We start from the raw sequence: 12,399 nt of genomic DNA, 5'->3' as shown, positions 1-12,399 counted from the left end.
GATTTTTTTTAACAAAAATAGGTAGAAGAATACGTATCGGCCTAAACTGAGGAAAAAAAACGTTTTTTTATATATTTTTGGGGGATATTTATTACAGCAAAAAGTAAAAAATATTGCATTTTTTTTTTCAAAATTGTCGCTCTATTTTTGTTTATAGCGCAAAAAATAAAAACCGCAGAGGTGATCAAATACCACCAAAAGAAAGCTCTATTTGTGGGGGAAAAAAGGACGCCAATTTTGTTTGGGAGCCACGTCGCACGAGCGCGCAATTGTCTGTTAAAGCGACGCAGTGCCGAATTGTAAAAACCCCTTGGGTCATTTAGCAGCATATTGGTCCGGTCCTTAAGTGGTTAAGGTAAAAAAACTTTTACCTTTACAACCCCTTTAAAAAAACGGTAAGAAGAGCGCTACACAGTGCCAATGGCAATGGTCAGGCTGCATTAATGGCAATGGTCAGACTGCATTAATGGCAATGGTCAGGCTGCATTAATGGCAATGGTCAGGCTGCATTTCATTTCATGGGCACTGGTAAATATTTTAGTACACCATTTGGTTAAGAATATTTTTTTTCTTGTTTTCCTCTTCTAGAACCTAGGTTTGTCTTATGGTCAGGTGCGTCTTATAGAGCGAAAAATACGGTAACTATGTTAGTGGGAGGAATAGTGCCCCATCATTGGCATCAGTAGGAAGAATAATGCTGCCTATCAATAAGAGGAATAGTGCCCCATGGCCTGGATAAAGGCAAGCAAAGGGTTGCATCTAGGCTGATGATGACCCTAGTTTGGAGAACACCGGTGTACTCAATTGATTGTCCAAAAACTGCGATTAAGTCCAATGTTATGTACTTTCTCTTTACTTTGTTTTGTATCAAAATTGTTAATTAAATATAAAAGAAAAAAACAAACAATCCTAATATGTCTTGAGTGAAACACACACACACACACACACACACACACACACACACACACACGTGGTGACATGGAGGGGAAATATCCACACACAGGACAAAAAGTTCCAAAGAAAGATGAAAAATGATGGGTGGAGTGGCCAGCATTAGGACTAATACAAATCACCCACACTTGATTGCGTGACAAAAGTCCTCCATGCACCCCCTTAGGACAAACCACAAATCAATCCAACGTCTGGAGCTTGTGATGGAGGGGATGTGGATGAAAGAGATTTCACATGACTCTTGGGAGGAGAAGAATGAACATGTGACCGGGTAACGAGTATTTTTCTCAGGCATCAGATGAGAAGCCGACATCAGCACAATATTCGGATGAGAAGTACGAGGCCAGTGGATGGAAAGAGCGCCCGAGGGTTTCTCTTCTACAAGCTGGAGACATTTTCTAAGCCAGTAGCGGCACAAATGTTTAAAAACAAACAAAAAAAAGGAAAAGAACTAAAACAAAAACAAAAAAACAACGGCTGTCCTCAAGAGGTCGATTGTGTCTTTTTCGCATTCTACTTAAAAACAGAAGGACAAACTAATTAAAAAATCACACAGCTACAACCCCTCTGAGTTAAAGAACAGAAAAAGGGGCCAAACGCTAGCCAAGAAAAGTCCCTTTACATCCCATTTGCTGATCATCAGCACATGTATAGACACACAGCGGCCGTTTTGCCCAGTCATTATCTGCTCAGAAATGGTTCCTGAGGGATGAAGAATCCCATAACAGCATGCAGCTGTAAAGACCGATTGTGCAGTTTTAATCTGTGCCAACTTTGTGGAAGTTATGCAAGTGATGCAGGACTTCCGAACGACCCGTTTATTGAAATCTTCCTCTATACATATATGGCAAAAAGCTACAAACAAAACAAAAAACAAAAAACACACACACACATAGAATTTAAAAAGCAGAGATTGATTTTATCTAAAACTCAAAAAAAAAATTCTTAGTTTGGATACAGTAGAGCAGCAGTAATCAACTTATAAATAAGCCCCCCTCAAACTGCAGACCATGAAATCCCTAGTGGGCCACAATTAAAAATTCAGTATATGTATTGCTATGTAAGACTTTTAAAAACTGCTAGCCTACCACTAGAGATGGCCAGAGGCTAACCTACCACTAGGAGATGGCCAGAGGCTAACCTACCACTAGGAGATGGCCAGAGGCCAACCTACCACTAGGAGATGGCCAGAGGCCAACCTACCACTAGGAGATGGCCAGAGGCCAACCTACCACTAGGAGATGGCCAGAGGCCAACCTACCACTAGGAGATGGCCAGAGGCCAACCTACCACTAGGAGATGGCCAGAGGCCAACCTACCACTAGGAGATGGCCAGAGGCCAACCTACCACTAGGAGATGGCCAGAGGCCAACCTACCACTAGGAGATGGCCAGAGGCTAACCTACCACTAGAGATGGCCAGAGGCTACCATAGCACTAGAAATGGCCAGAGCCTACCATAGCACTAGAAATGGCCAAAGCCTACCATAGCACTAGAAATGGCCAGAGCCTACCATAGCACTAGAAATGGCCAGAGCCTACCATAGCACTAGAAATGGCCAAAGCCTACCATAGCACTAGAAATGGCCAGAGCCTACCATAGCACTAGAAATGGCCAAAGCCTACCATAGCACTAGAAATGGCCAAAGCCTACCATAGCACTAGAAATGGCCAGAGCCTACCATAGCACTAGAAATGGCCAGAGCCTACAATAGCACTAAAGATGACCAGAGGCTGACCAACCACTAGAGATGGTCAGAGGATAACCTACCACTAGAGATGGTCAGAGGATAAGCTACCACTAGAGATGGTCAGAGGATAACCTACCACTAGAGATGGTCAGAGGATAACCTACCACTAGAGATGGTCAGAGGATAACCTACCACTAGTGAGTGAGTGATTGAGTAACTTGTATAGCGCTACAAATGCAAACTAAATCACCTCAAGGCGCTTTTTGCTGCCAGTGTACGCCTGTGGCTTCAGAAGAGGTTGGTCTTGAGCTTCTCTTTCTGAAGGCCCGATGGTTTTCTTCCAATGCGGATGTCTGTGGGTAGGTTCCATAGCCGGGTCCTTGGACTAGTGGTGAAGTGTTTTATTTTCTCGCACAGGTATTGCGGAGCATTTCCTTGTGTGCACTTGTGAGTGAGGCAGAGGGTCTTGAATGTAAACCGATAATTCATGGCTAGCCAATGGAAGGTCCTCAGGGATGGGGGGGATTGATTTCCAGGGTTGTTTTCCCCGTTACCAGTTTGGCTGCTGTGTTCTGGACGACTTGTAGATGTGAAATTTGGTATTTGGGAAGTCCTAGGTAGAGAGAGTTTGTGTAGTCGAGTCGGGAATTGATGATTGTTCCAACTACTACTGCTGTGTCTCCTTCCGGGATGAAGGGGATGAGTCTACACAACAGGCAAAAGAAGGTAGTGAGATCCGCTGACTACTGATCCCATTTGTGCATCCATAGTCAAATCTGAGTCAAAAGAGGACTCTGAGGCTTTTGACTTTGGTGCCGAGGGTGATGGTTTGTCCAAGGATGGTGGGCCACTAGAGATGGTCAGAGGATAACCTACCACTAGAGATGGTCACAGGCCAACCTACCACTAGAGATGGTCAAAGGCCAACCTACCACTAGAGATGGTCAAAGGCCAACCTACCACTAGAGATGGTCACAGGCCAACCTACCACTAGAGATGGTCACAGGCCAACCTACCACTAGAGATGGTCACAGGCCAACCTACCACTAGAGATGGTCACAGGCCAACCTACCACTAGAGATGGTCACAGGCCAACCTACCACTAGAGATGGTCACAGGCCAACCTACCACTAGAGATGGTCACAGGCCAACCTACCACTAGAGATGGTCACAGGCCAACCTACCACTAGAGATGGTCACAGGCCAACCTACCACTAGAGATGGTCAAAGGCCAACCTACCACTAGAGATGGTCAAAGGCCAACCTACCACTAGAGATGGTCACAGGCCAACCTACCACTAGAGATGGTCACAGGCCAACCTACCACTAGAGATGGTCACAGGCCAACCTACCACTAGAGATGGTCACAGGCCAACCTACCACTAGAGATGGTCACAGGCCAAGAAACATGTTGCCTCTATTACTGTTTTGATGTCAACTCAAGATTTTGGCTTTTCTTTTACTTGAATTTTCAATGATGACGGTGAATCTTCCCAACACGTGGCCCTATGTGGCCAACGACAAGCAATAAGGCGTGTAAAGCACCGATAGAGGTTTTATGGCATAGAAACTTTACAATGATGCTTAAAAAAAACAAATAATCTCTAGTTAAATGTGGTTTCCGATGGTTATTAGTGCTTTGGCTAATTCGCATCGCTGGTGCATTCAGACCTGATCCGATTACGAGCAGAGTATTTTTAATGGGGGAGAGCTGATTGATGGCCAATCTATGCCATGAAGAATTAGGGCAGTTCTGAAGGCAAAAGGGGGTCCAACCCGGCAAGGTGCACCTAATAAAGTGGCCATTGAGTGCATCTCTTATTACATTTATTCTTCAGGCGAAGGAGGTTTTCAATCATTTTGTAACATCATCAGAACAAAAGAGCGTGAATCTACACTGCAGGGGGGGGGGGGGGGGGGGGGGACACCTAACAGGGGTTCTAAGCCACTCACTGTCCATCCAGAACTTTTGGTTTTAGATCTAGTTTAAGGTCAGAAAGAACTCACTTTATATTTAATGCTGATTTTATCATTTATAAAAAGAGTTTTGTGACACGTAGTCAGTCATGTAACATTCAATGCTTTCCAAACATAGGCGATGTTCTACAGATCAGCATTCTGCGCTTTATATCAAGTGAATGACTTGTGCACAAATGTGTTGTGAATTTAGGGTGAAACCTCAGTAAATCTACCAACTGACAGGTACAGTACATCCCTTGTGTCAGCGAACATGACAAATCTGCTGAGTCAGGTATAGAAAAGAAAAAGGAAAAGAAAGAAAGATCGCCTTGTCATAACTTCCAGCTCTGTTCCAGTCCACCTTGGAGTTTTGAGTGTCACTGCAGACCTTTATGTGTTCCACCTCCACCTGTTGCATTCAACATAATATGACAAACAAAAAAGGTCAGGCATGGTGGGAACACCTCATAATGGGCACAGCTGGTGTACAGGCCCAAGAAGTCAGCACAGGGATGGTAAGAACCTCTCATGATGGGCACAGCAGGTGTGCAGACCCAGGAACTCAGCAATTGGACGGTGGGAACCACTCATAATGGGCACAGCAGGTGTACAGACCCGGGAACTCAGCACAAGCATAACGAGAACCCCTCATAATGGGCACAGCGGGTGTACAGACCCGGGAACTCAGCAATGGGACAGTGGGAACACCTCATAATGAGCACATCGGGTGTACCAGCTTTGGAAACTCAGCAAAAGGATGGTGGGAACCCCTCGTAATGGGCACAGCAGATTTACAGACAGGGATAAACAAAAAAATAAAAGTTTTGGCTTGACAAACACTTCAAAGATGGAGGAAGAATTCTCTTTAGAGGGCAACAACTGAAATATATACAATATGGATGGTGGTCACAACTACAAACTAAAGAGTTCAGGTGTCTCCAGTGAAGGGTCCTGGGAATACTCCATCATACAAAGACATGGTAGACAATTGTGCTCCTCCAACCTTGTTGCAACACTCTGGTGAAGACCCTTTTCTGTTCCAGCATGACTGTCCCCTCTGTAAAAAGCCAGCTCCATAAAAACATGGTGTGACCAGTTTGGTGTGGAGGAGCTCCAGTGTCCTGTATAGAGCTCTGACCTCAAACCTACTGAACACCTTTTGGGATGAATTGGAAACTGAATGTGATCCAGATCTATCAATAATGGTTATATGGTCATCACAATCCAAATGGATATACATGATGGCCCAAAGCGTGTGGACACCCCTACAAATGATAGAGTTGAGGTGTCTCCAGTAAAGGTTTTTGGTAATCCTCCATCATACAATTGTAGACAATTGTGAGGTAACAGTTTCTGTTCCAACATCACTGTCAGGACCAGGCCAAGGGGTAGGCAGAAGAGGTGGCCACATTAGGTACTTCAGCAAGGAATGAGGGGGGGGGGGACTTGGAACCTATGCTGTTCAAGTAGTTTACAGCTCATGGAATTGGGTGCAAGGACCTTGTCCAAACACCGACTGTGCCCCTGTGTACAAATCCAGCTCCATAAAAGACGTGGTTTGACCAGTTTGGTTTAAAGGAACTCAAGTTTCCTGCACACAGCCCCAACCTCATCCCAACTGATCACCTTTGGGATGAATTGTAACAAGCCAAGTCTTCTCATCCAACATCTCCATAAAGACATGGTTTGACCAGTTTGATTTGAAGGAACTCAAGTGTCCTGCACAGAGCCCTGACCTCAACCCTACTGAACACCTTTGGGATAAATTTAAATCCCAAATGTGAGCCACATTTTATACATTTTTTTGCCACCTAATGTTAGGCCTAACATGTGAGCCAGGTCCTATCCAATATCAGTACCTGACCTTACAAAAACGAACACAAATTCCCTCACACATCCTCCAAAATCGTGGAGGATGGTACAACCACAAGGTGGGACTAAATGGTTCCAGAATGGGATGTGTAACCATAGTTGTGATGGTCAGGTGTCCACTTTATGTTTACTAGTGGCGCAGAGGTAGGGCAACGGCACAAGTTCAATGGGCTCCTGTACGATTTTACATTAAGGAGGACCTCTTGTGTGAGCCAGGTCCTATCCAACATCAGTACCTGACCTTACAAAAACAGACACAAATTCCCTCAGACATCCTCCAAAATCGAAGAGGATGGTACAACCACACGGTGGGACTAAATGGTTCCAGAATGGGATGTGTAACCATAGTTGTGATGGTCAGGTGTCCAAATAATGTAACAAAGTATCGTCCAGAACATTTTATCTGCCTTATTCTTGTTCTTTAGTCGCACACTCAGAACATGTTTCGTGCTGATATTAAGTCTTCGTCACCACAAATTTTAATTGCCTTACAAATGTTAAAAATAACAGCATCATTGTATTTGGCAAGGAATAGTGAAATTTAAAAAGTGTAATTGGTTTGATTTAAAATCCTAACAAGACCATTTAAATACATTTCTAATTACCATTACAGATGGAAGTGCAAGCTGCCACCGCAGTATGGTACCTCAGTGATCTATGTTGTTTTTCTGACTGGGTAAAAAAAAAAAAAATGTAGCAGATTTACTGCTCTTCTCTCACCCCCTTTTATAAAATCCTTGTGTTCACATTACATTCTTTCAAAGGTTCTACTAGTTGAAGGCTAAAATCAGGTGTGCCATGCCTGACCTCTAGAGTAGGTTCACACCTGTGCGGGTCAAGCATGTGCATTTTGCTCAGGTAGGTACTTCATGGGTACAGCAGCCCAATGGGGAAAAAAGTCCGACCCTTCCGAACGTGGAACCACATTGTGCTTCGGCACCATGCGGTATCACACAAGCGAAAATGCGCTGTGGTTTTAGATGTATGGGGATCCAATAATCAATGGCATTCAAACGCATCTGCTAAAGAGCAACGCGTTTTGCCTGTAGCACAATTATGCATGTGTTCCAAACGTGCATTGACGTGATCCTAGGCTTAGGGAATGCGTTGGAGGTTGCGGTAAGGGAGTGAGTGAACAAACAATCGATCACACGCCACAGTGAAGAACGGGGAAGCTGTGTTTACACACAGCTCTCCCCGTTCTTCAGCTCCGGGGACCGATCGCGGGACTCCAGCGGCGATCGGGTCCCGCGGTCACGGAGCTTCGGACCGTGTCGCGGGTGAGTGCCCGCGACTCACGGCTGGGCACTTGAGGACGTACCTGTACGTGCTTGTGCCCAGCCGTGCCATTCTGCTGATGTAAATGTGCAGGAGGCGGTCCTTAAGTGGTTAAAGGAAACTATTTAGAAAATAAACCTTTACAACCCCTTTAAGTGGCTGACAGAAGACCGTAAAATTACCAAACAAATCTAGACAAGAGGGTTACGAAGGCCCTGCTTGTAAGAGCTTACAATCTAAAGGGGAGGGCAAGTGATACAAAATAGTAATAAATTGTGGGGGAGGAGTTATTTGAAAAAGTAAAATGCAGTCGTTTGTTAAAGTCGGGAGAGAGGCTTCCATGAAGAGATGAGTTTACAGGGATAGAGAAGGATATAGCTTGGTAGGGAGTCCCAGAGGATGGGAGAGGCTCTGGAAAAGTCCTGGAGATGGGCATGGGATGAAGCGATTGAGGAGCTAGCGAGAGGGAGAGCTCGGGAAAAACAAAGAATGGTTTTGTAGGTATTGTGAAATGAAGTTGGTGGTTGTGACGGAATCCATATACCCTTATTGGGCATTTTCGCCAAGAAGCTGCTTCCAATGGAACACGAGACCAATGGATCTGGCTATAGTAACCCCGAAGACCAGACAACACCAGTCTTGGAGTGAAGTAGAAGAACTGCTTTGTTTTAGAAACGCACACTGAATTTATACAGAAACCATCAGATAAGGGCTACTCCCATTATCTCAGACAAAGGTCACATTAGACAGTAGAGCTAATCCTATTATCATGACAATGACCACCCCAGACAGTCCGACTCCCCCATAGGACCATCTTATGCATAAGAAGCCAAAAGCAATTCGTGACCAGCCCTGTCTGGAGAACGTAAGACCACATTAAAACACAGAGTTCTCCAAGATATGGTTCTTCTGCAGCCCAAAGTCTGTGACAGTGGTGAAGCTCAAGGCGGTTTTGTAGGTTAAATTTTACTCATTGGGTCATGATCGGAAGCCAGTCGACAGATTGGCAGAGAGGAGTGGTGGACACTGAATGATTGGTAAGATGGATAAGTCTGGTAGCAGCATTCATGATGGACTGAAGGTGGGATAGTCTGTATTGAGGTTGGCCAACGAGAAGGGAGTTGCAATAGTCAAGGCTAGAAATAACATACGGCTTTCAGTACTTACAACTCCGACATGCCCTACAGGCTCAGGGTAAGGTAACCTCCCTGTCTGGCCTCCTCCTGCTTATAAGGGAGCTACTTCATGCGACTGTCAGAAAGGGACAGACTTCCACGATCTATTCAGCATTGTTGTCTTCCAATCAGGACCACGCCTCCTTGAAATGTAGAGCTAAATGGGCCACAGACATTGGAGAGATTGATGGTGATCAATGGAAGGTGGCATTGGCATCGATCCCTATTGTCTCCATTTCGGCCTCCCATAGGTTCTATGCAGAATAAACAGCTGCGACAACCTATCTGACGCCAATGAAACCGTTTGCATGGGGCCTGAAGGATGCACCCCATGCACAAAATGTAAAAAATACACCAGATGGGACCACTTCCACATGCTGCGGCGGGGGCCCAAAGCTCAATAGGTATTGGACTGAGGTCACACAGACCGTATCCCGGTTGGAGCAGGTACCGGTGCCCTCCACCCCTCTGGTATGTCTATTGGGTGCGAATGATGGGGAGATGTACCAGAGGAAACGAGAGGCCAAGGATTACACCTAGCACTCTGGCATTATACGCGTTTTATTGGTGTATGTAGCCGATTGTCTGGAGTTCAGCTTTTAGAATTATCTTTCCCTAGAGCTCGAAGCAAGATAATAAACCCAAAACTACAGCCCACAAAAACATAAATAAAAAAAAACATCACACACGGCAATAAGCTAAATAAAATCACCTGCAGATTTAGGTTATAAACTGGCACTCATGATAAAGGACTCAAATATCTCTCTAACTAGATAAACAGCATTTAGGAACGGGTCAATTGTCCTTAATAGCGGCGATATATTGAATGGGTTAAAAGGTTAACATTGTACATCAGGTGCACAGACGGCTAATGACCGACATCGTAATGAGAAAACATCTTAATTTATTGGTCGCTAATCTGTATGACTGTGAAGGCCGGCTGGGAAGGAAGGTGCGAGGTCTGCAGAGAGTTATCTGTAATAAGCTTGTAAATAGCAGTAATCAATTACCGGAAAGACGAAAATTAGGATTTCAGGACCTCAATTATACGCCATCTCCGGTCTCGTGTAGCCGAGTGTCCTACATTTGCATTGTAATGGTACTCATATATCTGACAGATTCTTTAAGGGATAGAGTTTTCTTAAACTAGAAACGGTGGCCATGCTGCAGACCAGTCGTTCCCAACTAGGGTTCCTCCAGAGGTTCCTTGAGCTCTGGCTGATTGACTTGATGATGACTGCAAAGTTTCAGTGCCAATGCCACTTGCAAAACCAGCAACATGACCCAATTCTCTTTTGGGCTGCAGACCAGCCATTCTCTACCAGAGATCTTCAAGATCTAGGGGTTCCTAGAGCTCTTGCTGATTGACCTGATGGCGACTGCATAGTTCCAGGGCCATTGCCATCTAGCAAAGCCAGCAACATGTGCCAATTCACCTTTTGGCTGTAGACCAGCCATTGACAACTAGGATGCCTTTCAGAGGTGTCTAGGGGTTGCAAAACCAGCAACATGACCTAATTCTCTTTTTGGTTGTATTGGGGTTCCTCCAGATCTAAAGGGTTCCTTGAGCTGTGGCTAATTGACCTAATAGTGACTGCATAGTTCCAGGACCAACGCTACCTGGCAAAGCCAGCAGCATGACCCAATACTCGTTTGGGCTGTAAACAAGCCATTCTCTACATGGGTTCCTCCAAATCTAAGAGTTTCTTGAGCAGTGGCTGACTGACCTGATGGCGACTGCATAGTTCCATGAGTTCTGGCTGATTGACCACATAGTTCCAGGGCCAATGCTACCTGACAAAGCCAGCAACATGACCCAATTCTCTTTGTAGCTGTAGACCAGCCATTATCTACATGTGTTCCTCGAGCTCTGGCTCGTTGACCTAATGGTGACTGCATAGTTTCAGGGCCAATGCCATCTAGCAAAGCCAGCAACATGTGCCAATTCACTTTTTGGCTGTAGAGCAGCCATTGACAACTAGGGTGCCTCCAGAGGTGTCTAGAGGTTGCAAAACCAGCAACATAACCCAATTCTCTTTTTGGCTGTACTGAGGTTCCTCCAGATCTAAGGGTTCCTTGAGCTCTGGCTGATTGACCTAATGGTGACTGCATAGTTCCAGGGCCAACGCTACCTGGCAAAGCCAGCAACTTGACCCAATTCTCTTTTTGGCAGTAGACCAGCCATTATCTACATGGGTTCCTCCAAATCTAAGAGTATCCTGAGCAGCGGCTGACTGACCTGATGGTGACTGCATAGTTCCAGGGCCAATGCTACCTGACATAGCCAGCAACATGTGCCAATTCATTTTTTGGTCGTAGAGCAGCCATTGACAACTAGGGTGCCTCCAGAGGTGTCTAGAGGTTGCAAAACCAGCAACATGACCCAATTCTCTTTTGGGCTGTAGACCAGCCATTCTCTACATGGGTTCCTCCACATCCAGCTGAAGTTCAATTTCTGGTTGGTACTCCGCTTTAAAAGTAACAAAGAAGCCATAGCAGCCCCTCGCTCGTGGAAAATTTCTAATAATAATAATAATAATTATATATAAAATATATATATTTTTTACACCCACACACATATACACACTCTAGACAAATCCTTTCCATGGCGCACTTTCCCCCAGTGTACAGTTTTGAGGAACCTGCAGGGAGAAAATGTTTTCAAACAAAATGTTTCTCCAAATCTGAGCGAGGAGGATGTCACGAGGCATTCAAATCTATTCTCCGAAATCTCAGGGCTACAACATCACTTTCTATTCTCCGGTAATAGGAAGTCAATGACATGAGATATTAGGAAGAATGACAGAACAATGCGTGACGGAGCGCCTCTCATAGGGAGCCTGCAGAGAAAGTTGGAACACAATGGAACGCTCCGATCCTTCACATGTTGTGGGGAGGGGGGGGGGGGGGCTGAATCAACAAATGGAAAAACAAAAGCCCGGTATTATCCAAACAACATGTCTTAGTACAGAGACAAGACTATTCCAAAATAATAAAGAGTTAAAAACACTCACCCCAGCGGCAAACCCCAAACTGCCATCCAGGATCCGTCTCTGTGAAGGGCAAAAGGAAAAAAACAGATTTTATTTTTTGCATGCTAAAATATTTATTTTCCCGCATTTAGCGGAGTGCATTAAGGGAAACAATAGACATCGTTCTCTGTTCAGGAAGTTTACAAACCAATGCCTCCGCAACAGGGAAGCCGGTCACACAGAGGACCAAATCAAAAGTCAAATCAGGTAACTAATGTATTCTTAATGAGCACACATTCTGAGAGACTGTTTATGTACATGTGTTTAAGTGCATTTAAGCATTTGTCCAATCGGCCTTTTTTTTTTTTTTTGTACACATTTTTTTGCAAAAAATTACTTTATCCCTCCAAAAAGGTCTATTTTCTAAAAGCAGAGGCCCTGGAGAATAAAATGGTGATACTGTAGTTGCAATTCCTTATGTCACACAATGTTTGGAAGGAAG

The 12,399-nt window shown here is 44.8% G+C and overlaps 1 protein-coding gene across 2 annotated transcripts in view; it reads right to left on the bottom strand.

Moving 5' to 3' along the window:
• The window catches only part of SLC39A11 (solute carrier family 39 member 11), a 164,476-nt gene that overhangs the window by 131,768 nt on the left and 20,309 nt on the right, over nucleotides 1-12,399 (bottom strand). For both annotated transcript variants that reach the window (XM_040331007.1, XM_040331008.1), the window contains exon 3: nucleotides 11,940-11,978. In XM_040331007.1, coding sequence (XP_040186941.1) covers nucleotides 11,940-11,978 — 39 coding nt within the window. The remainder of the gene's footprint in view (nucleotides 1-11,939; nucleotides 11,979-12,399) is intronic.

Source organism: Rana temporaria, chromosome 12, assembly GCF_905171775.1.
Source record: "Rana temporaria chromosome 12, aRanTem1.1, whole genome shotgun sequence".
NCBI lineage: Eukaryota > Metazoa > Chordata > Amphibia > Anura > Ranidae > Rana > Rana temporaria.
This window is presented reverse-complemented; position numbering and strand designations above follow the sequence as displayed.